This window comes from Ranitomeya imitator, chromosome 6, assembly GCF_032444005.1.
Source record: "Ranitomeya imitator isolate aRanImi1 chromosome 6, aRanImi1.pri, whole genome shotgun sequence".
NCBI classification, from domain to species: Eukaryota; Metazoa; Chordata; class Amphibia; order Anura; family Dendrobatidae; genus Ranitomeya; species Ranitomeya imitator.
This window is the reverse complement of record NC_091287.1, coordinates 264,044,651-264,071,581: the sequence shown is the minus strand read 5'-3', so window position 1 is coordinate 264,071,581 and position 26,931 is coordinate 264,044,651. Positions and strand designations below refer to the sequence as shown.

Genomic DNA, 26,931 nt, shown 5'->3' with positions numbered 1-26,931 from the left:
AGCGTACCCAGGACAAATTAGACAACAACTTTTGGGGTCCAATTTCTCCTGCTCCTTTGGGAAAATACCAAACTGGGGGCTAAAAATATTTTTTCTGGAAAAAAATGATTTTTTTATTTTCACGGCTCTGCGTTAAAAATGTAGTGAAACACTTGGGGAATGAAAGTTCTCACAACACATCTAGATAAATTCCTTGAGGGGTCTAGTTTCTAATATGGGGTCACTTGTGGGGGGTTTCTATTGTTTAGGTACATTAGGGGCTCTGCAAACGCAATGTGATGCTGGCAGACGAATCCATCTAAGTCTGCATTCCAAATGGCGCTCCTTCCCTTCCGAGCTCTGCCATGCACCCAAACGGTGGTTCCCCCCCACATATGGGGTATCAGCGTACTCAGGACAAATTAGACAACAACTTTTGGGGTCAAATTTCTCCTGTTACCCTTGGGAAAATACAAAACTGGGGGCGAAAAAATAATTTTTGTGGGAAAAAATTATTTTTATTTTCACGGCTCTGCGTTAAAAACTGTAGTGAAATACTTGTGGGTTCAAAGCTCTCAAAACACATCTAGATAAGTTCCTTAGGGGGTCTAATTTCCAAAATTGTGTCACTTTTGGGGGGTTTCAATGTTTAGGCACATCAGTGGCTCTCCAAACGCAACATGGCGTCCCATCTCTATTCCTGTCAATTTTGCATTGAAAAGTCAAACGGCGCTCCTTCCATTCTGAGCTCTGCCTTGTGCCCAAACAGTGGTATACCCCCAGATGTAGGGTATCAGCGAACTCAGGATGAATTGCTCAACAACTTTTGGGGTCAACTTTATTCTACTACCCTTGGAAAAATAAAAAATTGGGGGCGAAAATAATTTTTGTGAAAAAATATTATTTTTTTATTTTCACGGCTCTGCATTATAAACTTCTGTGAAGCTCACAAAAGTGCTCAAAGTGCTCACCACACATCTAGATAAGTTCCTTAGGGGGTCTACTTTCCAAAATGGTGTCAATTCTGGGGGGTTTCAATGTTTAGGCAAATCAGGGGCTCTCCAAACGCAACATTGCATCCCATCTCAATTCCAGTCAATTTTGCATTGAAAAGTCAAAAAGCGCTCCCTCCCTTCCGAGCTCTGCCATGCGCCCAAACAGTGGTTTACCCCCATATATGGGGTATAGGCATACTCAGTACAATTTGTACAACAACTTTTCAGGACCATTTTCTCCTGTTACCCTTGGTAAAATAAATCAAATTGGAGCTGAAATAAATTTTGTGTGAAAAAAAGTTAAATGTTCATTTTTATTTAAACATTCCAAAAATTCCTGTGAAACACCTGAAGGGTTACTAAACTTCTTGAATGTGGTTTTGAGCACCTTGAGGGGTGCAGTTATTAGAATGGTGTCACACTTGGTTATTTTCTATCATATAGACCCCTCAAAATAACTTCAAATGAGATGTGGTCCCTAAAAAAATGATGTTGTAAAAATGAGAAATTGCTGGTCAACTTTTAACCCTTATAAGTCCCTAACAAAAAAAATTTTGGTTCCAAAATTGTGCTGATGTAACATATACATGTGGGAAATGTTACTTATTAAGTAATTTATGTGACATATCTCTGTGATTTAAGGGTAAAAATTCAAAGTTAGAAAATTGCGAAATTTTAAAAATTTTCTCCAAATTTCCATTTTTTCACAAATATATGCAAGTCTTATCGAAGAAATTTTACCACTGTCATGTGTTAGGGCTAGCGGAATGCACCAAGTAAAAATAGATGTTTAGTATTATTGGTGCGTTCGCAGCCCGGGGTCCACCGTGCAGGAGGTGCCTGCTGCTAGTGAATGGTGGCACTATTTGGCGGTATAGGCTAGCTCTGTTACTTCAAAAAGTAGCCATGAAAGGAAAGCACTGTGCCCTGTTAGACTCTCAGGTGCACAAGCTAACTGCCGAACTGATAGCAGTCAGTGGTCATGCAAGCACACAATCTCCTCACCTGAGGTGCCGGTATTCTAGGGGCTTATTTCAGCCGGGTCCCTGAATACAATCACACATAACCATGCTGGCACAAAGCACATAACTTGGATTGATACTAGCGCATGGCCGTGTGGTCATGCAAACCTTTTATAGCTGCAGCAAGTACAGGACCTTCCCAGAAGGACCAATGGGAGGCTGCCACCAAAGTTGAGCACCTTCAGGACCTTCCTAGAGATCCAACAGAATTAGCTGCAGTATCTAAGCATGTGACCCTTAATTTCCAACGAGACATCTTACCCTGGGCATGCTTGGAAGGGGAAAAGCAGGACTCAGTCCCAAAAACATCTGCTCGCCGCTGCCCAGAACTGGCTACAATGGCAGAAGCTGGAAAGGCAGCAGTAACCCTTTGCACAGAGTCAGATTGAGCGAGATGCTGGGACCAATGTCTCTGCTGAGCAGGCTCCACTGCGGCAGGAGAAGAATGGGAGACCGCAGCGGAGATGGCCTGAGATTCCCCCTGTGCAGAGGCAGGAACTTGACCCCTAACATCATGAAGTACAATATGTCACAAGAAAACAGTGTCAGAATCATCAGGATCCGTTGAAGCGTTCCAGAGTTATAACCTCATAAACGGACAGTGGACAGAATTGTAAAAATTGGCCCGGTCATTAACGTGCAAACCACCCTTGGGGCTTAAGGGGTTAAATGCATACTATAATAAACATAGACACTGATGTTAAGGTGCATGTGCATATAGTAACATCTAGATCAAATGTATAGATTATTAAACACCATATATGTTTACAGGTGTAAATGTAATCATGGAATCATGAGACCATGATCATTGTAACAATCATGTAAGCATAATTACCCAAAGGATTCATATGTAATGTCCATGCCCCGATGAGCATTTCAAACTGTTTTCTCAAGGGATATGATGGTGACCATGATCTCATGATTCCATGATTACATATTCACTTGTAGGCATATTTGGTATTTGGCACTTCTCCTTTGCACTGTTTTCACTTTCCTGAGATGTGTTCTTGTTCAATGGCCTTGTTATCTCTATATGTAAATATAGTTATACTAGTGTAGAAGTCTGAATATGCTCTGGCATACCTAATGTGTCACAGTAGCAGGATAAGTCAAGCAAAAAATAAACCTTCCGAACCAGAACTGTCACTCAAGTTGCAGTGCCTCAACCTGAGGTAACAAAAAAGTGAAAGGTGGTGCAGTAGTGTGCTGCTGAAAACACAATTTGAGAATAACCCTAACAGGAAGTAAATCAGTAACAATGCTTCAAAATACATGCTGAACATGTGCTAGCAATAAGAAATAAGTTAAGTGGATTTAGATAAAGCAGAAACAAAACAAATACAGAACACAGGGTATAATTATCATAGAAATAAGATGACAAATACAGATTCTGGAGAAATACACAGTAGGGCTGGAAAAGAAAGGACACTGAGGCTGCTACAATAGTGTAAAGGATTAAGAGATGTAGCAATACATAGTCACAGGTTCCAGTCCCCGAATCTGACAATTATGCTACCTGATAGAAAATATCAAGTGTGATTCTAAATATGATACATGGCAAGAGTCTATTTTGTAAATGTCAGTGGTTTTCATTTAACCAGTTGAAGATGCATCATTTTCTTCACTCATGACAAGGCACTTTTTTTTTATTCACGCAGTTTGACGATCTCTAAAATTAGGTTTTTAATTATTGTTGCCTTTTTGTGGATCTAAATATTATTATTATTATTATTATTATTACTATTATTCTGTGGATCTAATGACTGGCATTATTTTTATATTCTCTTTTTAACAATAATATTGGAAAATGTAAAGAATAAAAGGAAAAACCTGTCTGATTTTTACAATTTTTTTATGACCCTTAAGTACTATTAAAACATTTTAAATTGTGTTCCCCATGCTATATATGTTACTGTTGTGATTTACAAACACTTTCATTTTGTTGGGTTGGAGGCTAAAAACAGTCATCCATTAAAAAAAAAAAGTCATAACGTTATTTTATAACGTGATAAAAAAAACTTTGAGGATGGAGGCATTTAAAGAATTAAGCACATTTTCTTTTTTTATTGTTGATTTAATCTGTAATACAGGCTTGGATATTATTCCCAGTGAGGAGGGCAAATATCGCCCCGATGAGACCACTGGTGAGTTGATCTGGGCCTGCTAAGATCCAGCATTTTCTTCTTTCTCCCAACATAAGATTATCAAGATGTAAGAGGGAAGAACTGTTTCTGCTTCATAAACATAAAATGATTTTTCAATTTTGCGTAAACAATGTTCAGAACAGAAGAAATGTGGTAATAAACTTGTTTATGGCAATGATGTTCTAAAGTGATCATTGCAGAGTTGTAAGTGAGCCAATCCAATATTGCTGCAATCAATTTACAATTTTAAAATAATTAAGTGTTTCATTTTTGTCATTCTATTTGTTATTATGGTGATATTTTTTACTGACTAACTGGAAAAATGTTAAAAAAATCTATTTTTCCCACACAAAAACATCTTAAAATGCATATCAAAATATTTTTATTGGCTAACACAGTATAACACTGCAAATTTTTACTTGTTAGGCCATTCATATTGAATGATTTTAATTATATAAAATTATTAATAATTGCTAAATGAAAGCATTCTTTTAAACATACATATTGCTGGTATTCTAAGACTAAAACTAGATTTTGGATGTACTGTTCTCTATATGTTATCTAATTTTTTTTCTTTTATAATTACAGTATATCAGTATGAGATATGATTGTATCTTTTGAAATTTAATTTCAACAAGTTTGGTACATTTTTCCAAAAATTTGATTTACAGAGAAGAAATTTTGTGCAAAACGCATACTCTAATTGCCCTGAAAAGATGTGTGTAATAATATAAATTATTCTAGGAAAGTATCAACCTCATTAATTTTTTGTTTTAGTTTATTTAAAGCAAACACGGCTTTAATGATGCAAAAGTGACTGTATTATAGAAATGTGTCTTTTAAAATAAAAAAATGGTAAAAATGTATCCTTATTAGTCATTTCTGATTTGGATGAACATTCTGTATGGAGAACTGACTCAAACTGGTGGTGTTGCTGATAAAGGTAGCACCCTAATGCTTTGACTGAGATTATTTATGTTCCATATATTTTATAATAACCTTTACTTATTCCCCACTTTTACACTTGCTGTAGGCAATGGAGGCCAATTGTGTCATATGTTTTGTAGTACTTTTGCATAGAAAGCTGGTGCAGGGGTTGTGCTATTTCTTCTTTCACATTCTTAGCCATGGTTTGGTTTTTTTTTCTTTTACACTAATCTGTACTGTCACTTTTTCCACATCATCATAATTAACATTAAAAATATATTTTCAACTACAGTTATTCAACTTTTGTTAAAAAGGATGTATTAATGTCATGTAGTTCCTAGCACAGAAGTCAAAATGTGATAGCAGGCCACAGTATAAGGCCGGCGTCACACTCAGCGTATAAAAATACGGCCCGTAATTTACGGCCGTAATACGCAGAAAAGTCCCCAAAATAGTGGTCCGTATCTCCTCCGTAGGCAGGGTGTGTCAGCGTATTTTGTGCATGGCATCCTCCGTATGTAATCCATATGGCATCCGTATTGCAAGATTTTCTCGCAGGCTTGCAAAACCGACATACGGACATACAATGGATCCATGTTCTCCAAAAATCATAAAAACATATATACTATATATATATATATATATATATATATATCATTGAGACACACATATATATATATATATGTATATGTATATATATATTAATATTTACTTCAGCGCGATATAGCAGAAAGCCGGTAATTCAATTGCCGGTTTTTGCTATCTCCTTCCTAAACCCGACATGATATGAGACATGGTTTACATACAGTAAACCATCTCATATTCCCATTTTTTTGCATATTCCACACTACTAATGTTAGTAGTGTGTATGTGCAAAATTTGGGCGCTCTAGCTATTAAATTTAAGGGTTAAATGGCGGAAAAAATTACTGTATGTAAACCATGTCTCATATCATGTCGGGTTTAGGAAGGAGATAGCAAAAGCCGGCAATTGAATTACCGGCTTTAAAGCTATCTAGCGCTGTATGAAATATTAATATATATACATATATGTGTCTCACTGACATATATATATACCTATTCTATGTGTACACATTTATTCTACCTATTCTATTGTAAGATGTCAGTGTGATTTTACTGTACACTGCGCTGAATTGCCGGTTTTTCTCTCTAACACCGCTGCGTATTTCTCGCAAGTCACACTGCTAGTCCGTGTGTAATCCGTATTTTTCTGGCCCCCATAGACTTTCATTGGCGGATTTTTTGCGCAATACGGTGACAAACGCAGCATGCTGCGATTTTCTACGGCCATAGAAGACCGTATAATACGGATCAGTAAAATACGGCTGATAGGGGCAGGGGCATAGAGAAGCATTGTACCGTATGCAATCCGTATTTTCAGCACCCCTCTTACATCCGTAAAACACAGTAGTGTGACGCCGGCCTAAATGTGGAATCTATGGTAGTCAAATTAGACTAGTAGAACAGGTGTGCAAAAACAGACATGTACAGATATACAGTATGTCTACATTTTTGCTTCAACTTTTTTCAACAAAATTCAACTCTCTTCCCAAAAATTCTGCCATAAAATTACTAGGTAGTTACAAACACCTAAACATCTAGCTCCTGCCACAGTGTGCCATGCCTTATTAGTATGGTGTTTATGGATGTGAAATTTGACTAGTAAAACACATGTGAAATTATTGTTTTCACCAAGCACACTTTGCTAGTTAGTCAGACACAGTTGTTACATACAACAGAAAATTAGCCAAAAGGCAGATATCTCAAAACATAACATGTGTACATATATGTATATATATATATATATATATATATATATATATATATATATATATATATATATATATATATATATATATATATATATATATACATACTGTATATAAAGCTGTGTGGAAAAAATTGTTTGTCCCCTTCTGATTTCCTATAGTTTTGCATGTTTGTCACACTTAAGTGTTTTGGATCAACAAATTTAAATATTAGACAAAGATAATACACGTAAACACACATTGTAGTATGTAAATGAAGTTATTTATTTTTAAGGGAAAAGAAATCCAAACCTTCAGGGCCCTGTGTAAAAAAGTAATTGTCCCCCTCCCCACCTTAAAACTTAAATTGTGGTTCAGAACATCTTTGGGAAGCTGAGCTTAAAATAACTAACCACAATCAGGCCTGTTTTACTGCAACACCTGTTCTCAACCAAGAAATCACTTAAATAGGACCTGCCTGACAAAGTGAAGTAGACCAAAAGTATCTCAAAAGCTAGACATCATGCTGCAAACCAAAGAAATTCTTGAACAAATGAGAAACAAAGCAATTGAGATCTAAGAATTCTAAAGCCATATCTAAAGCTTTGCGCCTCCAACGAACGACAGTGAGAGCCATTATCTTCAAATGGCAAAAAAGGAACAGTGGTGAACCTTCCCAGGAGTGGCCAGCCCACCAAAACTAACCCAAGAGTGTAGCAACAATTCATCCAAGAGGATAGAAATAACCCCAGATCAACATCCAAAGAACTGCAAGTGTCACTTGCCTCAGTTAAGGTCAGTTTATGACTTCACCATGATAAAAAGACTGAGCAGAAATGGCCTGTATGGCAAAGTTCCAATAAAAAGAAACACTTTTGAGCAATAAGAACATAAAATCTCGTCTAAGATTTGCCAGAAAACATCTTGATGATCACCAAGACTGTTTGGAGAATATACTGTGAATTGACGAGACAAAAGCTGAAGTTTTTGGAAGGTGTATGTACCATTACATCTGGCATAAAAGTAACACAGGATTTCAGAAAAGGAACATCATACCAACAGTAAAATATGGTGGTAGTGTGATGGTCTGGGACTGTTTTGTTGCATCAGGACCTGGAAGACTTGCAGTGGTAAATGTAATCATGAATTCTGCTGTGTACTCAAAAATCCTGTAGGAGCATGTCGGGCCATCTGTTCATGACATCAAGCTGAAGTGCACTTGGGCTATGCAGCAGGAGAATAATCCAAAACACACCAGCAAGTCCACCTCTTAATGGCATAAGAAAAACAAATTAAAGACTTTGGAGTGGCCTTGTCAAAGTCCAGACCTTAATCCGATTGGGTTGCTGTGGCATAATCTTAAAACAGCAGTTCCTGCTCGGAAAACCTCCAAGGTGGTTGAATTACAATAATCCTGCAAGGATGAGTGGGCCGAAATTCCTCCAGAGCATTGTAAAAGACTTAATGCCAATTATCTCAAACGCTTGATTGCAGTTGTTGCTGCTGAGGGTGACCCAGCCAGTTATTAGGTTTAAAGGGATATCCATTTTTCACACAGGGCCCTATATGTTTGGATTTCCTTTTCCCTTAATAACAAAGAACTTCACTTAAAAACTGCATTTAAGTTTTCTGAAACATTTATGTGTGACAAACATTCAAAAGTATAGGAAACCAGAAAGGGGGCAAACACTTTTCTATACACCTTCAAAAGCATTTCTCAAAAAAAGTTATCTCAACATTATTATATTGTTTTGCTTTAGCATTTTTAGGGCCCTAATAATAAAACAAATTGTATTTTTTAATTCAAATGCAGCTGGACAGATGTCATCTTCACCATATCTGGCTCTGTCGCTGGAAACTCACTTGTGTCTTTTCTTATGAAATGAATCTGTGTATTATTCACAGACTACTCATTTTTTTTCCACTAATGTAGTTTGTCAACATATTGCTGTCTAGAATGTTTGTCGAGTGTTTTAGTAATTACTTTTTCTGTCTATATTTTTGACCTGTGATCTCTGAGAAACGATCACTATCCTAAAAATCCCATAAAAAATCCTTAATATATTGTACCATTCATTAATACTCACTTATTAATTTAAAACTTTGTATTCTTTATTATTTTACATTGCATGCTTAAGAAGTAAACACTATTTTGATCTGTTCTATTTCCCAGACCATATCACAATGACTGTCCTTTATAACAACGCTGCAAAAAATTTTTTTAGAGATCTACAAGAATAAAAATAAGTTTCAAAGAATGACATATAGGCTGTTATATCTTACATTATATGGAGATATTCACAATAATATAGCACATAATTTAATGTCCATATAACAGTAAATTAATCATATGTTTTGAATATTATATTTAAAGTGTTCTTCTAAATTGTAAGAAACAAAATACAGCAATATATATATAAAAAAAAACAAGAACAGACTTTTTTATGTTACTTTTTATGTAAAATCTAGAAATGTATTGAAATAGCTCTGTAATGATCTTAATTATGGAAAATTGCAAGGTAATTTCTGCTAGTTGAAGCATAAAAGTATAAGGAATCATATGTTCTATTAATATGGAGCTACATATTTCATGTGCTTGTGGTGTGTATTTTTCAAGTAGTTTGTTTTACTTTCTTTATAAATACTGCTACAGTAATCATTTTTCTTTTTATTCATGCAATGAAATGCAGTGATATATTCGTTTTATTTGTCATTAATTTAACTGACCAGAATTTTTAAAAATGCTATAAACCTCATAAAAATGTGTCTTTAATTCTGAATTATTAGTATACAGGACATTGCTATTTAAAAGTATTCACTGCTCAACAGTATGTTTTATATTAGCTAACACTTTGGGTTAAGAGTTAGGTTTTAGCAAGTTTTCAAGCAAGAACAAAAGAACATTATTTTAATTACCACTACCTCTACTACTACTGCTACTACTACTACTACTACTAAAAATAATAATAATAATAATAATAATAATAATAATAAAGTACATCAAATGTTTAGTGAAATACAATGTCTAGTGTGATGTCTGCAAATACAAGGTCATATGTTATCTTTATAGGATATGTGATGTCTTCATTGATTAAATTAATTAAGGCTTCTTTGTAGAGATTTTTCTGCAACCCTTAATTACTAATTTAGAGTTACAGTTATACAACCATCCTAATGATGTTTTTTTTCCTTCTCTATCCTTCATTAGATATGAGATGATCCTCTTTTGTACAAGATCTTAAGGAATTCCACAGAGACAGTGCTCGGATATTTTTTCAGGATGTAAATACAATACTTTCATCAACTAAAAATCTATATAAGCAATGGATGCTCACAGAAGACCATGTTGGACTGTTTTACCAGACACAGCATAGCTTTAAACCAAGCATATCCAAGATAGTTGGATTAAACATTTACAACTCTGCTAAAAAGGGAAAACATTCTACCATGAGACTTACAAGCACATCTGGCATCTGTCCAGTTTTAGTATGTCTTTGTTTTGTGCAAAGATGTTATGGAGCAACCCATCACAGCTCTATAAAAGTGACCCGAAATCAAACCAAACACATAGAAGGGGAAACAGAAGTTCACCACCGGCCAAAACGTGGATGGGTATGGAATCAGTTCTTTGTTTTAGAAGAACATATAGGACCAGATCATCAGTACGTCGGCAAGGTAAAACTATTTTAAAATAAATTTTATATTTATTATTATTATTATTATTATTATTGTGTATTTGTTTTTTATGATCTAATATGACATATTGTGATTATGTAAATGTGAAAAATACCTGCTATCCTAAAAAAGTTGCTAGAATTATTTATTATAGTTAATAACTTTTTCCCATAGTGATAATATATTTTGTTGACGTGCTATTTGTAAAACTAGTAAAGCATTATTTGATTTTAAATATCATTTCAACAGTGATTGCATTTTTATAAAAAGTTGACAATCTTGTTCATTTTTTTTAATCTACAGTTTGCCTACCATCCCTAATTTGTGATCAAAGACAAAATTACAGTGATATCTCAATTTTTGATAAAGTGGTTGATAAGACCTCTAAAATGCATCTATTAATTCCCTAACAATTGGCAACACAAGCAACACTTTTACCAGCCTCTCTATTTGAATTACTACATCAAATAGCGTGCAAGTATATGACTTGTGAACAAAACTTACAAGATTCCAATTAAAAATATACACAGGGAATACATCTATTGCCTACTATTTACTGTGCATGAATTTGTTGATACTGGGTGTGCACTTTAATATTTATTATCCATGATTTGGTCGTATGAGTTTAAAAGCCCAAGCAAAAAAGGGACTTTTTGGGGAAAATGGAATTACTATGGTGTGAAATTATGATAATTATGATAATGATGGTACTTCTTTCTTTGGAACGCTTACTTTATCTAAATTTGAGTGTATTTATCTTTTGTATCAAAGAAATGTAAAAACAAATATTGAATACTTTTTTTCCGATGAACTTCCTTTTTTTCACCTTAAGCATATAGGAGCTACTTCATGTCACAGTTAACAGTGATCTGTAATAAGCATCCATCGCTAGCATCTGAAATTCAGACCTCAGAATTTTTTGCTTTGAATTCTTTTAAATACTTTGCCATAAAATATACATATCTATTGCCACCCTAATCACTGTATTGGAAGCTTAGTGCAAATACAGCTACCCATTTAGCTTGTATGCAGTTAGTATTGCTACCGGTGCATTACAGAAATAAAGTAATAAGTGTTTGCTCTATCTTTGAATGCTATTGATTTAGATTCAAAAGCACTTTCCTTTGCTATAAAAATGTATGCTCTATGTCATATCTAAAAATATCATGTATAAATATACGTATGAAACTAAGCTAATAATAACTTATAATCACCCAAAAGTGTGAATTTTGAGATTGTGTAAACTTTTGCACAATTTTTTTGCAGATACATTTTTCTTTTTGTTGCAAGACTACAATACTCTATAGTTTCATATTTTTCTTCTTTAAAACCAAAACCATTAATATACATTTTTACAATTGCGTTGACATTGACCATGGTATTTGTGAGTTTTCAATTAGAAGCCTCTTCTTTATTGCTATTACTCCTTGATTTCTATTGATTTAAGTATGTTTTGTCCATTTTATTTCTTATTGTGAAGTTACTTACTGCTTTTATGTAAGATTAATTTAATAATATTTTCTAACTTTACAGTGGAGACAGCACTACAATGCCATGCAAAGTATCCCCGCTAAGCTAGAAAATATTTTTTTGTTTGTTGTATCACTCTCTGAATTTATAGCTTGTATTTACATGAGGATTAATCCTTAATCCTTAACATATTGCTTTCAGCAACAATGTTATAAATAATTATTTTTGCAGTGAATATTGTAACAGCGTGATTATATCCACTATATACCGTATATACTCTAGTATAAGCTGAGATTTTCAGCCCAAACAAATGGGCTGAAAGTGCCCCTCTTGGCTTATACTCGAGTCATGGAAGGCAGGGGGTCGGCGGGTGAGGGGGAGCAACGCCTGTCAAATACTCACCTGCTCCCAGCGCTCCTGACGAGGTCCCTGCATGTCCCACGGTCTTTGGGCGCCAGCAGCTTCTTCCCCTGTTCAGGGGTCACTGGTACTGCTCATTAAAGTTATGAATATGGACTCCACTCCCGTAGGGGTGGAGCTGCATATTCATTACTGTAATGAGCGGTAACATGTGACCGCTCACTACAGAAAGAAGCTGCCGCTCCCGTAGACCGTGGGACATGCAGGGACCGCGTCAGGAGCGCCGGGAGCAGGTAAGCATGTCATATTCACCTGTCTGCATTCCACCTGCCAGGCGCCACTCCTTCTTCCCTTCCTCTTGCTGTGACTGTTCAGGTCAGAGGGCGCGATGATGTATTAGTGTGCGCGCCGCCCTCTGCCTGAACAGTCACTGAGGAGAGACGGGACGCTGAGGAGCAGAAACAAGAGGTGAGTATGTCATTTCTTTTAGTGCAGCAGCAGCAGCATTACATGTGGCACAATGCATGGCAAAAACTGCATGGAGCGTCTATGGGGCATCTATGGGGCCATAACTGCATGAAGCATTATATGGGGCCATAACTGCATGGAGCATTATATGGGGCCATAACTGCATGGAGCATTATGTGGGGCATCTATGGGGCCATAAAGAACTTAATGTAGCATTATATGGGGCATCTTATGGGGCCATAAAGAACTGCATGGAGCATTATACGGGGCATATTTTGTATGGAGCATCTCATGGGGCCATAAAAAACTGCATGGAGCATTATATGGGGTATATTTGTATATGGAGCATCTTATGGGGCCATAATGAACTGTATGGAGCATTATATGGGGCCTATTTTGTATGGAGCATCTTATGGGGCCGTATGGAGCATTATATGGGGCTCTTGATTCAATATGGATATTCAAAAACACTTAACCTACTGATGCTTCAATTAATTTTACTTTTATTGGTATCTATTTTTATTTTTAACTTTTACCCGTAGCTGCTGCATTTTCCACCCTAGGCTTATACTCGAGTCAATTAGTTTTCCTAGTTTTTTGTTGCAAAATTAGGGGGGTCGGCTTATAATCGGGTCGGCTTATACTCGAATATATACGGTACATTTATTGCAAATAGCTGAAGATTTGATACATTTGAACACAAAAGAAATTTACCCTACACATTTAACAACACACCTTAACAGCAAACTATATGAAAATAGATTTGCTTATGCATTAATGTTGCCTCATTTCTAGGAGATAATGCTCTTTCTAATGAGGGATTTAATGGAACATGCTGCCATTTTTAGAATAAAGCTACCAAAAAACAGTTTAATGCCCTTATGTGAACTCAGAAACATTCATAAATACAGTGTGGATACTGTTAGGGCTAGCGGAATGCACCAAATAATATAAAGGGAGATATGAGGTGCGTTCGCAGCCCTTGGTCCACAGTGCAGAGATCGAACCTGCTGCTGAGTAATGGGGGAAGAACGCTTGCTCACACGTGGGTTAGACCTCATCCAGTGTGAATGGAAGAGTTAGTCACCAACTAAGCACTGCGCTGTGATAGCAGTCACAGGGTGCAGCTGAAAGATGCTGGTGGGATCCCTATAATATACCACCACTAAATTGGTGATTGGACTCGCTCTGACCCTCGGTGGCTTTTGAGCCCACACCTGAGGATGCCCTGAGTCAGATGCTGAGTCCAAGTGAGAATTCCCACCCTACACTAACCGGTAGTTAGGACAGAACTAACTGAACATTTGCCACACAGTACAGTGCCGCTTTGGCGGATGCCACTCTCCACTCTAGCTAGGGTCAGGAAAGCGCACTGGTTGCGCATGGCGCCACGCTGGCGGTCACTGCTAAAAGACGCTGTAAGCTCATGCCTTGTAATGGATGGCACAGTCCGGCGCTAGGTAGCTCATTCATCCAATAACAATCAACAACACTAGGGATGGGTATGATTAAGGAGCTTTCACCAGAAACAGTCAAACATCCACACACATGATTTCAGTTATAATAATAATCTTTATTTTTATATAGCGCTAACATATTCCGCAGCGCTTTACAGGTTGCACACATTATGATCGCTGTCCCCGATGGGGCTCACAATCTAAATTCCCTATCAGTATGTCTTTGGAATGTGGGAGGAAACTGGAGAACCCAGAGGAAACCCAGGCAAACATGGAGAGAACATACAAACTCTTTGCAGATGTTGTCCTTGGTGGGGTTTGAACCCAGGACTCCAGCGCTGCAAGGCTGCTGTACTATCCACTGCGCCACCGTGCCACCCTGATTTCACTTTCATAACTGATTTCAATTTTATACTAGCGCAAGGCAGAGTGGCCATGCAAGCCTTTTATAGATATAGCCTTTCGGGACCTTCCTAGTGGTCCAATCAGAACCGCTACAGGACCTGAGCATGTGACCTCCGGCCTCCAATGAGAGGTCATCCCATGGGCATGCTTAGTAGATGAAAAGCAGGACTTAGTCCCTGGAACATCTGCTCACCGCTGATCAATGATGGTTACAAAGGGTGAACCTGGGACAGCAGCTGTAACCAGATGCACAGTGTCAGCTTGAGCCAGATGCTGGGACTGAAGTCTCTGCTGAGCAGACTGCACTGGGGCTGGGAATGAATGGGAGACAGCAGAGGACATGGTTCAGGATTTCGCCAGTGCAGCGGCGGGAGCTTAACACCTAACAGCTACATAGACTTCCTTGACAGCTCCTTACACATAGAAGGTTATAGAGTATGAAATGGTTTAATTCAATTTAAAAAGAGTTCTCTTTTTTCATTGAAGGCATCACAAACTTAATAAAGTCTATGCGGAACCATAGTTAGCCATTAGCCATTAAAGGGTATCAACCACTGAGGACTCTCAATTCTAAATAGTTTTTATAGGGAACCCAAAAAGTCAAACTTTTTTTGCAGCATTAAAAAAACTACAAAAAATGCTGAAAAGGGTTTAGCTTAAAAACTTGGTGCATTCGCCTAAGATAAAAAGACATTACGCATGCATCCCTTTCAGGTTAAATAAAGCAATGATGAAAAATTCTCTTCATTGTAGTAATAGCAAAAATAGTCATTTTTATACTTTCGTAAAGCCAAAGGTTTATACTTGTACGGTTTAAATAATATAGACTGCAAAGTTTCTTAACATTAAAGGATGAAAGATGATAAATCATCTTTGTACTTGGCTAAGGAAGTTAAATGGTAAAAGCCTAAGAACCTAGCTTTAAATGTCCGTACAAATAAGATTATTTTCTATTCTACAGTACTCCATCAATCTTGAAGATATGTCCATCATTTGTCAAAGTTCTGCATTTAAGTCTCTTTTCTCCTAATCTTTACTTAGGTTTATGGAATCCATCTTTACATCATCTTGCCTTGAAATATTTCTGATTCAAGGAGAATTTCACAGACATGAGAAATTGCTGAATTATGGTTTCATGACAGTGGGACATAGCAAGACATAAAATTCTTAAGCATTGGGAACACTTTAAAAATCATATTTTAAGTAAAATTAAATCTATATGTGTATATATTTGAATGTAGATATGCACATATATTTACTAGTGTAATAATATGTATAAGAGGTTGTGCTTTATAAAGTCTACTTTATAAAACCTGGCCATTTTAATAAAACTAAGGTTTTCTTTGCTGACAGAACATGACCATATACACTCAGACACAATATTAATTAAGTGCTGACAATGCTATTTGTTTAGGGATATATTCTATTACCCTAATAAAAATGCTTCCATTTACCCATTCCTATTGGTCAATTGTATTCAAACATTTCAATGAGGAAGAAAATGCTCCAGTTATCTCTTCCTGTAAAAATATGAACTAATGCAGACTTGTTAGAAGAGCTAGCAGATGCTCTTTATAGCAACACAGTATTTATTTGTGTGGTTCTCTGAGATCTATGCGATACAAGTAAATAATGGCCCATATTTTGGGATTCCATAAAAATTAGATAATTAACAAAATTTTGAAAGTATAACAATTTAATTTTGCTCAAGGCAAATTGCTATTTATTCAATATTACAGTTTATTTCATGGTGTGGTCTTGAATATTAGGCTGCAAAGGGCGCTATGCCAGTTTGCAGAGGGTTAAGGAAGTAAGTACATACTGAATGCCATTTACAAAATTCTTAATCCCCTCACATATATTGATGTGTCGCTCGATCATTGTCTATACTAGAGTTGAGCGACCTTGACCTTTTTAGAGTCGAGCCGGGTTTCGCGAAACCCGACTATCTCAAAAGTCGGGTCGAGTGAAATCGGCCGATTATGACGTAAAGTCGGGATCGACCGAAACACGAAACCCAATGCAAGTCAATGGGGCAGCATAGTCGGCAGTGAGTGGGGGCCAGGAAAACACCTAGAGTGCCCATTTTAATGTCAAAACCATCCATTCTTCTTAATGAAGCTTGTCAAGCGTAATTTACCTTATAATAATTGGAAGGCATTTGAAATTGGGGTTCATTTCGCTAAAGTTGTGGTGGGTAGGGCTGGTTCAAGTAATTAGTGGGCCCAGGAAATCTGGACCACGTCACGGCAGTGGAGCAGGGAGAGGTAAGTATTTCAACTTTGCAAGTGCTGTGAACCTGAGCAAGCAGGGAAGGCCCACTCGTTGGCATTGGCACTGGCACAGGGCCCCTCAAAGTACAGCGGTGTTTGCACGGCGGGGGCGCCTCCCACCGGCAGCAACACTTTTGCGTACTATGAGAGGCCCTGTGCCAGTGACGTCGCCAACTAGTATTCCTCCCCCCACCTGATGAAGGAACCTGCACTTTCATCTGCACCTTCCTGTTTGTCCCCGTGTAAGGTGGTATGGTATGCGGGAAGGGGGACCTGTCTTTCAGCAGGGTCACAATCTTGCAGTGTAGCGTGCACGGGAAATGTTGCGTTATGGGTCAATGTACCAGCAGACGACTCATCTATCACTGGCTGGGCAATGGGCAGGATGAGGAGGAAACACAGATATAGGCCCAAAGAATAAAGTGGGCTAAATGCAGTTCAAAATTGGTAACACAGGACTAATCAGGGGGCATTGCAGTGGAGGACAACTGGAATGAGAGGCTGACACAGAGAGTAGGCCCAAATCAGTAAGTAGTCGAAATGCAGTTCAAAATTGGCAACAGTAGTAAACAGGCGGCACAGCTTTGTTCAGTGGAGGAGAACAGCAAGGAGTGGCAGACACCGATAGTAGGCCCCAACCCAACTAGTAGGCCAAATGCAGTCTAACATTAACAACTACTTAACGAGCGCCTGAAAACGGAATTTCAGGACAGGAAACCAGGAGAACAGCAAGGAGCGGCAGACACCAATAGTAGGCCCCAAACCAACTAGTACGCCAAATGCAGTTGTTCCGTTTAACCACAATTTAATGAGAGCCTGAAGATAGAAGTTCAGGAAAGGCAACCTGGAGTACACCTTGGAGAGGAACACACCATCTCTCTACACCCCATACCCAATTTGTAGGCCTAATGCAGCGTAGTTTCCAACAACTACTAAACGAGAGCATGACGATCGAAGCATTGGCGAGGAAACCTGGGGAACACCTTGGAGTGGAACACACCATCTCTCTACAGTGGAACACACCATCTCTCTACACCCCATACCCAATTTGTAGGCCTAATGCAGCGTAGTTTCCAACAACTACTAAACGAGAGCCGGAAGATCGAAGCTCAGGAAAGGCAACCTGGAGAACACCTTGGAGTAGAACACACCATCTCTCTACACCCCATACCCAATTTGTAGGCCTAATGCAGCGTAGTTTCCAACAACTACTAAACGAGAGCCGGAAGATCGAAGCTCAGGAAAGGCAACCTGGGGAACACCTTGGAGTGGAACACACCATCTCTCTACACCCCATACCCAATTTGTAGGCCCAATGCAGCGTAGTTTCCAACAACTACTAAACGAGAGCATGATGATCGAAGCATTGGCGAGGAAACCTGGGGAACACCTTGGAGTGGAACACACCATCTCTCTACACCCCATACCCAATTTGTAGGCCTAATGCAGCGTAGTTTCCAACAACTACTAAACGAGAGCATGATGATCGAAGCATTGGCGAGGAAACCTGGGGAACACCTTGGAGTGGAACACACTATCTCTCTACAGTGGAACACACCATCTCTCTACACCCCATACCCAATTTGTAGGCCTAATGCAGCATAGTTTCCAACAACTACTAAACGAGAGCCGGAAGATCGAAGCTCAGGAAAGGCAACCTGGAGAACACCTTGGAGTGGAACACACCATCTCTCTACACCCCATACCCAATTTGTAGGCCTAATGCAGCGTAGTTTCCAACAACTAGTAAACGAGAGCATGATGATCGAAGCATTGGCGAGGAAACCTGGGGAACACCTTGGAGTGGAACACACCATCTCTCTACACCCCATACCCAATTTGTAGGCCTAATGCAGCATAGTTTCCAACAACTACTAAACGAGAGCCGGAAGATCGAAGCTCAGGAAAGGCAACCTGGAGAACACCTTGGAGTGGAACACACCATCTCTCTACACCCCATACCCAATTTGTAGGCCTAATGCAGCGTAGTTTCCAACAACTACTAAACGAGAGCCGGAAGATCGAAGCTCAGGAAAGGCAACCTGGGGAACACCTTGGAGTGGCACACACCATCTCTCTACACCCCATACCCAATTTGTAGGCCCAATGCAGCGTAGTTTCCAACAACTACTAAACAAGAGCATGATGATCGAAGCATTGGCGAGGAAACCTGGGGAACACCTTGGAGTGGAACACACCATCTCTCTACACCCCATACCCAATTTGTAGGCCTAATGCAGCGTAGTTTCCAACAACTACTAAACGAGAGCATGATGATCGAAGCATTGGCGAGGAAACCTGGGGAACACCTTCGAATGGAACACACCATCTCTCTACAGTGGAACACACCATCTCTCTACACCCCATACCCAATTTGTAGGCCTAATGCAGCGTAGTTTCCAACAACTACTAAACGAGAGCCGGAAGATCGAAGCTCAGGAAAGGCAACCTTGGGAACACCTTGGAGTGGAACACACCATCTCTCTACACCCCATACCCAATTTGTAGGCCCAATGCAGCGTAGTTTCCAACAACTAGTAAACGAGAGCATGATGATCGAAGCATTGGCGAGGAAACCTGGGGAACACCTTGGAGTGGAACACACCATCTCTCTACAGTGGAACACACCATCTCTCTACACCCCATACCCAATTTGTAGGCCTAATTCAGCGTAGTTTCCAACAACTACTAAACGAGAGCCGGAAGATCGAAGCTCAGGAAAGGCAACCTGGAGAACACCTTGGAGTGGATCACACCATCTCTCTACACCTCATACCCAATTTGTAGGCCTAATGCAGCGTAGTTTCCAACAACTACTAAACGAGAGCCGGAAGATCGAAGCTCTGGAAAGGCAACCTGGGGAACACCTTGGAGTGGAACACACCATCTCTCTACACCCCATACCCAATTTGTAGGCCCAATGCAGCGTAGTTTCCAACAACTACTAAACAAGAGCATGATGATCGAAGCATTGGCGAGGAAACCTGGGGAACACCTTGGAGTGGAACACACCATCTCTCTACACCCCATACCCAATTTGTAGGCCTAATGCAGCGTAGTTTCCAACAACTACTAAACGAGAGCATGATGATCGAAGCATTGGCGAGGAAACCTGGGGAACACCTTGGAGTGGAACACACCATCTCTCTACAGTGGAACACACCATCTCTCTACACCCCATACCCAATTTGTAGGCCTAATGCAGCATAGTTTCCAACAACTACTAAACGAGAGCCGGAAGATCGAAGCTCAGGAAAGGTAACCTGGGGAACACCTTGGAGTGGAACACACCATCTCTCTACACCCCATACCCAATTTGTAGGCCCAATGCAGCGTAGTTTCCAACAACTACTAAACGAGAGCATGATGATCGAAGCATTGGCGAGGAAACCTGGGGAACACCTTGGAGTGGAACACACCATCTCTCTACACCCCATACCCAATTTGTAGGCCTAATGCAGCATAGTTTCCAACAACTACTAAACGAGAGTCGGAAGATCGAAGCTCAGGAAAGGCAACCTGGAGAACACCTTGGAGTGGAACACACCATCTCTCTACACCCCATACCCAATTTGTAGGCCTAATGCAGCGTAGTTTCCAACAACTACTAAACGAGAGCCAGAAGATCGAAGCTCAGGAAAGGCAACCTGGGGAACACCTTGGAGTGAAACACACCATCTCTCTACACCCCATACCCAATTTGTAGGCCCAATGCAGCGTAGTTTCCAACAACTACTAAACAAGAGCATGATGATCGAAGCATTGGCGAGGAAACCTGGGGAACACCTTGGAGTGGAACACACCATCTCTCTACACCCCATACCCAATTTGTAGGCCTAATGCAGCGTAGTTTCCAACAACTACTAAACGAGAGCATGATGATTGAAGCATTGGCGAGGAAACCTGGGGAACACCTTGGAGTGGAACACACCATCTCTCTACAGTGGAACACACCATCTCTCTACACCCCATACACAATTTGTAGGCCTAATGCAGCGTAGTTTTCAACAACTACTAAACGAGAGCCGGAAGATCGAAGCTCAGGAAAGGCAACCTGGGGAACACCTTGGACTGGAACACACCATCTCTCTACACCCCATACCCAATTTGTAGGCCCAATGCAGCGTAGTTTCCAACAACTAGTAAACGAGAGCATGATGATCGAAGCATTGGCGAGGAAACCTGGGGAACACCTTGGAGTGGAACACACCATCTCTCTACAGTGGAACACACCATCTCTCTACACCCCATACCCAATTTGTAGGCCTAATGCAGCGTAGTTTCCAACAACTACTAAACGAGAGCCGGAAGATCGAAGCTCAGGAAAGGCAACCTGGAGAACACCTTGGAGTGGATCACACCATCTCTCTACACCCCATACCCAATTTGTAGGCCTAATGCAGCGTAGTTTCCAACAACTACTAAACGAGAGCCGGAAGATCGAAGCTCTGGAAAGGCAACCTGGGGAACACCTTGGAGTGGAACACACCATCTCTCTACACCCCATACCCAATTTGTAGGCCCAATGCAGCGTAGTTTCCAACAACTACTAAACAAGAGCATGATGATCGAAGCATTGGCGAGGAAACCTGGGGAACACCTTGGAGTGGAACACACCATCTCTCTACACCCCATACCCAATTTGTAGGCCTAATGCAGCGTAGTTTCCAACAACTACTAAACGAGAGCATGATGATCGAAGCATTGGCGAGGAAACCTGGGGAACACCTTGGAGTGGAACACACCATCTCTCTACAGTGGAACACACCATCTCTCTACACCCCATACCCAATTTGTAGGCCTAATGCAGCGTAGTTTCCAACAACTACTAAACGAGAGCCGGAAGATCGAAGCTCAGGAAATGCAACCTGGAGAACACCTTGGAGTGGAACACACCATCTCTCTACACCCCATACCCAATTTGTAGGCCTAATGCAGCGTAGTTTCCAACAACTACTAAACGAGAGCTTGAAGATCGAAGCTCAGGAAAGGCAACCTGGGGAACACCTTGGAGTGTAACAAACCCTCTCTCTACACCACGGAAGGGCTGATTCTTAGGAAGGAAGGCTGTCGGAAAGAAGCAGGGCGCGTCCGAGGGTGATTATATTCTTATTAGGTATATACTCACCCTCGGACGCGCCCTGCTTCTTTATTTGTAATGAATGTTTATTTGCAATGTGGTTTTGACTTACTCTATTTTTTTGGTAAATAATGATTTTATTATTTTCATTGTTTTGCATCTTCTTGGCAATAATATAAAGAAGACGCGACAGGACAACACTTGGTGGATGCCATATCTGTGTTTAAAATTGAAAAAACCTTTTAGTTAACTACTTGCAGGAGAAAGTTATTGTAGCTGGTGGCCATTTTTAGTACTGTACCAGATTTTTGTTGTATGTGTTTGTTTTTAATGTTAAAATGTCTGCATTTGATATCTCTCCAGTATTTTCTTTTTTATAAGCAAAATACTTATTTTTATATTTTCTGATGTTGGTTCCAGGGGTACACGGGCAGCAGTGGTGTGGTCAGTGGAGGACTAGTGGAAGGAGTGACCGCAGACAGGCATCGAAGGCCTAAAATAATAACACATGGCTGTAGGCAATTTTAAATTGGTTCCAGGGGTACACGGGCAGCAGTGGTGTGGTCAGTGGAGGCCTAGTGGAAGGAGTGACCACAGACAGGCATCGAAGGCCTAAAATAATAACACATGGCTGTAGGCAATTTTAAATTGGTTCCAGGGGTACACGGGCAGCAGTGGTGTGGTCAGTGGAGGCCTAGTGGAAGGAGTGACCGCAGACAGGCATCGAAGGCCTAAAATAATAACACATGGCTGTAGGCAATTTTAAATTGGTTCCAGGGGTACACGGGCAGCAGTGGTGTGGTCAGTGGAGGCCTAGTGGAAGGAGTGACCGCAGACAGGCATCGAAGGCCTAAAATAATAACACATGGCTGTAGGCAATTTTAAATTGGTTCCAGGGGTACACGGGCAGCAGTGGTGTGGTCAGTGGAGGCCTAGTGAAAGGAGTGACCACAGACAGGCATCGAAGGCCTAAAATAATAACACATGGCTGTAGGCAATTTTAAATTGGTTCCAGGTGTACACGGGCAGCAGTGGTGTGGTCAGTGGAGGCCTAGTGGAAGGAGTGACCGCAGACAGGCATCGAAGGCCTAAAATAATAACACATGGCTGTAGGCAATTTTAAATTGGTTCCAGGGGTACACGGGCAGCAGTGGTGTGGTCAGTGGAGGCCTAGTGGAAGGAGTGACCGCAGACAGGCATCGAAGGCCTAAAATAATAACACATGGCTGTAGGCAATTTTAAATTGGTTCCAGGGGTACACGGGCAGCAGTGGTGTGGTCAGTGGAGGCCTAGTGGAAGGAGTGACCGCAGACAGGCATCGAAGGCCTAAAATAATAACACATGGCTGTAGGCAATTTTAAATTGGTTCCAGGGGTACACGGGCAGCAGTGGTGTGGTCAGTGGAGGCCTAGTGGAAGGAGTGACCGCAGACAGGCATCGAAGGCCTAAAATAATAACACATGGCTGTAGGCAATTTTAAATTGGTTCCAGGGGTACACGGGCAGCAGTGGTGTGGTCAGTGCAGGCCTAGTGGAAGGAGTGACCGCAGACAGGCATCGAAGGCCTAAAATAATAACACATGGCTGTAGGCAATTTTAAATTGGTTCCAGGGGTACACGGGCAGCAGTGGTGTGGTCAGTGGAGGCCTAGTGGAAGGAGTCACCGCAGACAGGCATCGAAGGCCTAAAATAATAACACATGGCTGTAGGCAATTTTAAATTGGTTCCAGGGGTACACGGGCAGCAGTGGTGTGGTCAGTGGAGGCCTAGTGGAAGGAGTCACCGCAGACAGGCATCGAAGGCCTAAAATAATAACACATGGCTGTAGGCAATTTTAAATTGGTTCCAGGGGTACACGGGCAGCAGTGGTGTGGTCAGTGGAGGCCTAGTGGAAGGAGTGACCGCAGACAGGCATCGAAGGCCTAAAATAATAACACATGGCTGTAGGCAATTTTAAATTGGTTCCAGGGGTACACGGGCAGCAGTGGTGTGGTCAGTGGAGGCCTAGTGGAAGGAGTGACCGCAGACAGGTATCGAAGGCCTAAAATAATAACACATGGCTGTAGGCAATTTTAAATTGGTTACAGGGGTACACGGGCAGCAGTGGTGTGGTCAGTGGAGGCCTAGTGGAAGGAGTGACCACAGACAGGCATCGAAGGCCTAACATAACAAAAATGTCAATACAATGGTATTGTCAGTGGCAGGCATTGAAGGATGTCAGCGCATAGACTAAACATTGGTGGAGCTGTGAGATAATTTTGCAAGTGGTAGAGCACTGTTTGAGCTGGGGGGGGAAACTGTCTTGTGGCCGGCGGTACAGGCCCAGGGCCCCTCATATTACAACGGTGTTTCTGACGTTGGGTGCGCACCACCACCGCCAGAGACACTTTATTGTACTAGGAGGGACCCAGTGGCAGTGCCGTCGACCAAAAGCGGGCTCACCCACCTCTTCAGACAAACTGCACTCTCACGGGTGCTGTCGCCAAGTGTCGATACCACGGCCCCGTGTGGGGAGTTTGGCCATTTAGTGAGGTGTAAACATGTCGTATGCTGGACAATCAGGTGCAGAAAATTACGAGATTGGAAAAGGCATTCAGAATAGTCCACAGGCAAGACCTTTTCATAGGAAAGCTAGGTGTCAGCCGGGCAAGGTGGGGCAAAAGATTTCGAAATCCAGTTGTGGTTCATTTTAATGAAGGTTAGATTATCTACATTTTGGGTAGCCAGACGAGTCCTTTTTTCTGTTAGTATTGAACCTGCAGCACTGAATACTCTTTCTATTAGGACACTAGCTGCCGGGCAAGCAAGCTCCTGCAATGCATATTCTGCCAATTCTGGCCAGGTGTCTAATTTTGATGCCCAGTAATCAAATGGGAATGACGGTTGAGGGAGAACATCGATAAGGGATGAAAAATAGTTTGTAACCATACTGGACAAATGTTGTCTCCTGTCACTTTGAATTGATGCTGCAGTACCTGTCCTGTCTGCGGTCATAGCAAAATCACTCCACAACCTGGTCAGAAAACCCCTCTGGCCAATGCCACTTCTGATTTCTGCCCCTCTAACTCCTCTGGTCTGCTGGCCCCTGCAGCTCGTGTGAGAACGATCACGGGCGCTGTGTGCAGGGAATGCCAGAAGCAAACGGTCAACAAGAGTTGATTGTTTGGTTGCTAATATTAGTTCCAAGTTCTCATGTGGCATTATATTTTGCAATTTGCCTTTATAGCGAGGATCAAGGAGGCAGGCCAACCAGTAATCGTCATCGATTATGCGTGTGTCCCTTTTGAGGATACGTAAGGCATAATCCGCCATGTGGGCCAAAGTTCCAGTTCTCAAATCTGCGGTTGTGCTTGGTTGAGGGGCAGTTTCAGGCAAATCCACGTCACTTGTGTCCCTCAAAAAACCAGAACCCGGCCTTGCCGCGCCACCAATTTCCAGTGGCCCCGGAAAAGCTTCCTCATTAAAAATATAATCATCCCCATCATCCTCCTCGTCCTCCTCCTCCTCTTCGCCCGCTACCTCGTCCTGTACACTGCCCTGGCCAGACAATGGCTGACTGTCATCAAGGCTTTCCTCTTCCTCAGCTGCAGACGCCTGATCCTTTATGTGCGTCAAACTTTGCATCAGCAGACGCATTAGGGGGATGCTCATGCTTATTATGGCGTTGTCTGCACTAACCAGCCGTGTGCATTCCTCAAAACACTGAAGGACTTGACACATGTCTTGAATCTTCGACCACTGCACACCTGACAACTCCATGTCTGCTATCCTACTGCCTGCCCGTGTATGTGTATCCTCCCACAAAAACATAACAGCCCGCCTCTGTTCACACAGTCTCTGAAGCATGTGCAGTGTTGAGTTCCACCTTGTTGCAACGTCTATGATTAGGCGATGCTGGGGAAGGTTCAAAGAACGCTGATAGGTCTGCATACGGCTGGAGTGTACGGGCGAACGGCGGATATGTGAGCAAAGTCCACGCACTTTGAGGAGCAGGTCGGATAACCCCGGATAACTTTTCAGGAAGCACTGCACCACCAGGTTTAAGGTGTGAGCCAGGCAAGGAATGTGTTTCAGTTGGGAAAGGGAGATGGCAGCCATGAAATTCCTTCCGTTATCACTCACTACCTTGCCTGCCTCAAGATCTACAGTGCCCAGCCACGACTGCGTTTCTTTCTGCAAGAACTCGGACAGAACTTCCGCGGTGTGTCTGTTGTCGCCCAAACACTTCATAGCCAATACAGCCTGCTGACGTTTGCCAGTAGCTGCCCCATAATGGGAGACCTGGTGTGCAACAGTGGCAGCTGCGGATGGAGTGGTTGTGCGACTGCGGTCTGTGGACGAGCTCTCGCTTCTGCAGGAGGACGAAGAGGAGGAGGAGGGGGTGCGAACGGCTACAGCCAATTGTTTCCTAGACCGTGGGCTAGGCAGAACTGTCCCAAACTTGCTGTCCCCTGTGGACCCTGCATCCACCACATTTACCCAGTGTGCCGTGATGGACACGTAACGTCCCTGGCCATGCCTACTGGTCCATGCATCTGTTGTCAGGTGCACCTTTGTGCTCACAGATTGCCTGAGTGCATGGACGATGTGCTCTTTAACATGCTGGTGGAGGGCTGGGATGGCTTTTCTGGAAAAAAAGTGTTGACTGGGTAGCTCGTAGCGTGGTACAGCGTAGTCCATCAGGGCTTTGAAAGCTTCGCTTTCAACTAACCGGTAGGGCATCATCTCTAACGAGATTAGTCTAGCTATGTGTGCGTTCAAACCCTGTGTACGCGGATGCGAGGCTAAGTACTTCCTTTTTCTAACCATAGTCTCATGTAGGGTGAGCTGGACTGGAGAGCTGGAGATCGTGGAACTAGCGGGGGTGCCGGTGGACATGGCAGACTGAGAGACGGTGGGAGATGGTATT

At 41.3% G+C, this 26,931-nt stretch overlaps 1 protein-coding gene across 1 annotated transcript in view; it reads left to right on the top strand.

Annotated features, from left to right (window-relative positions):
* Window positions 1–26,931, top strand: part of CDH18 (cadherin 18) — a 1,182,266-nt gene that overhangs the window by 286,688 nt on the left and 868,647 nt on the right. The window contains exon 2 of the mRNA XM_069730602.1: window positions 10,044–10,510. Within this exon, the coding sequence (XP_069586703.1) occupies window positions 10,163–10,510 (348 nt within the window). The 5' untranslated portion in view covers window positions 10,044–10,162. The remainder of the gene's footprint in view (window positions 1–10,043; window positions 10,511–26,931) is intronic.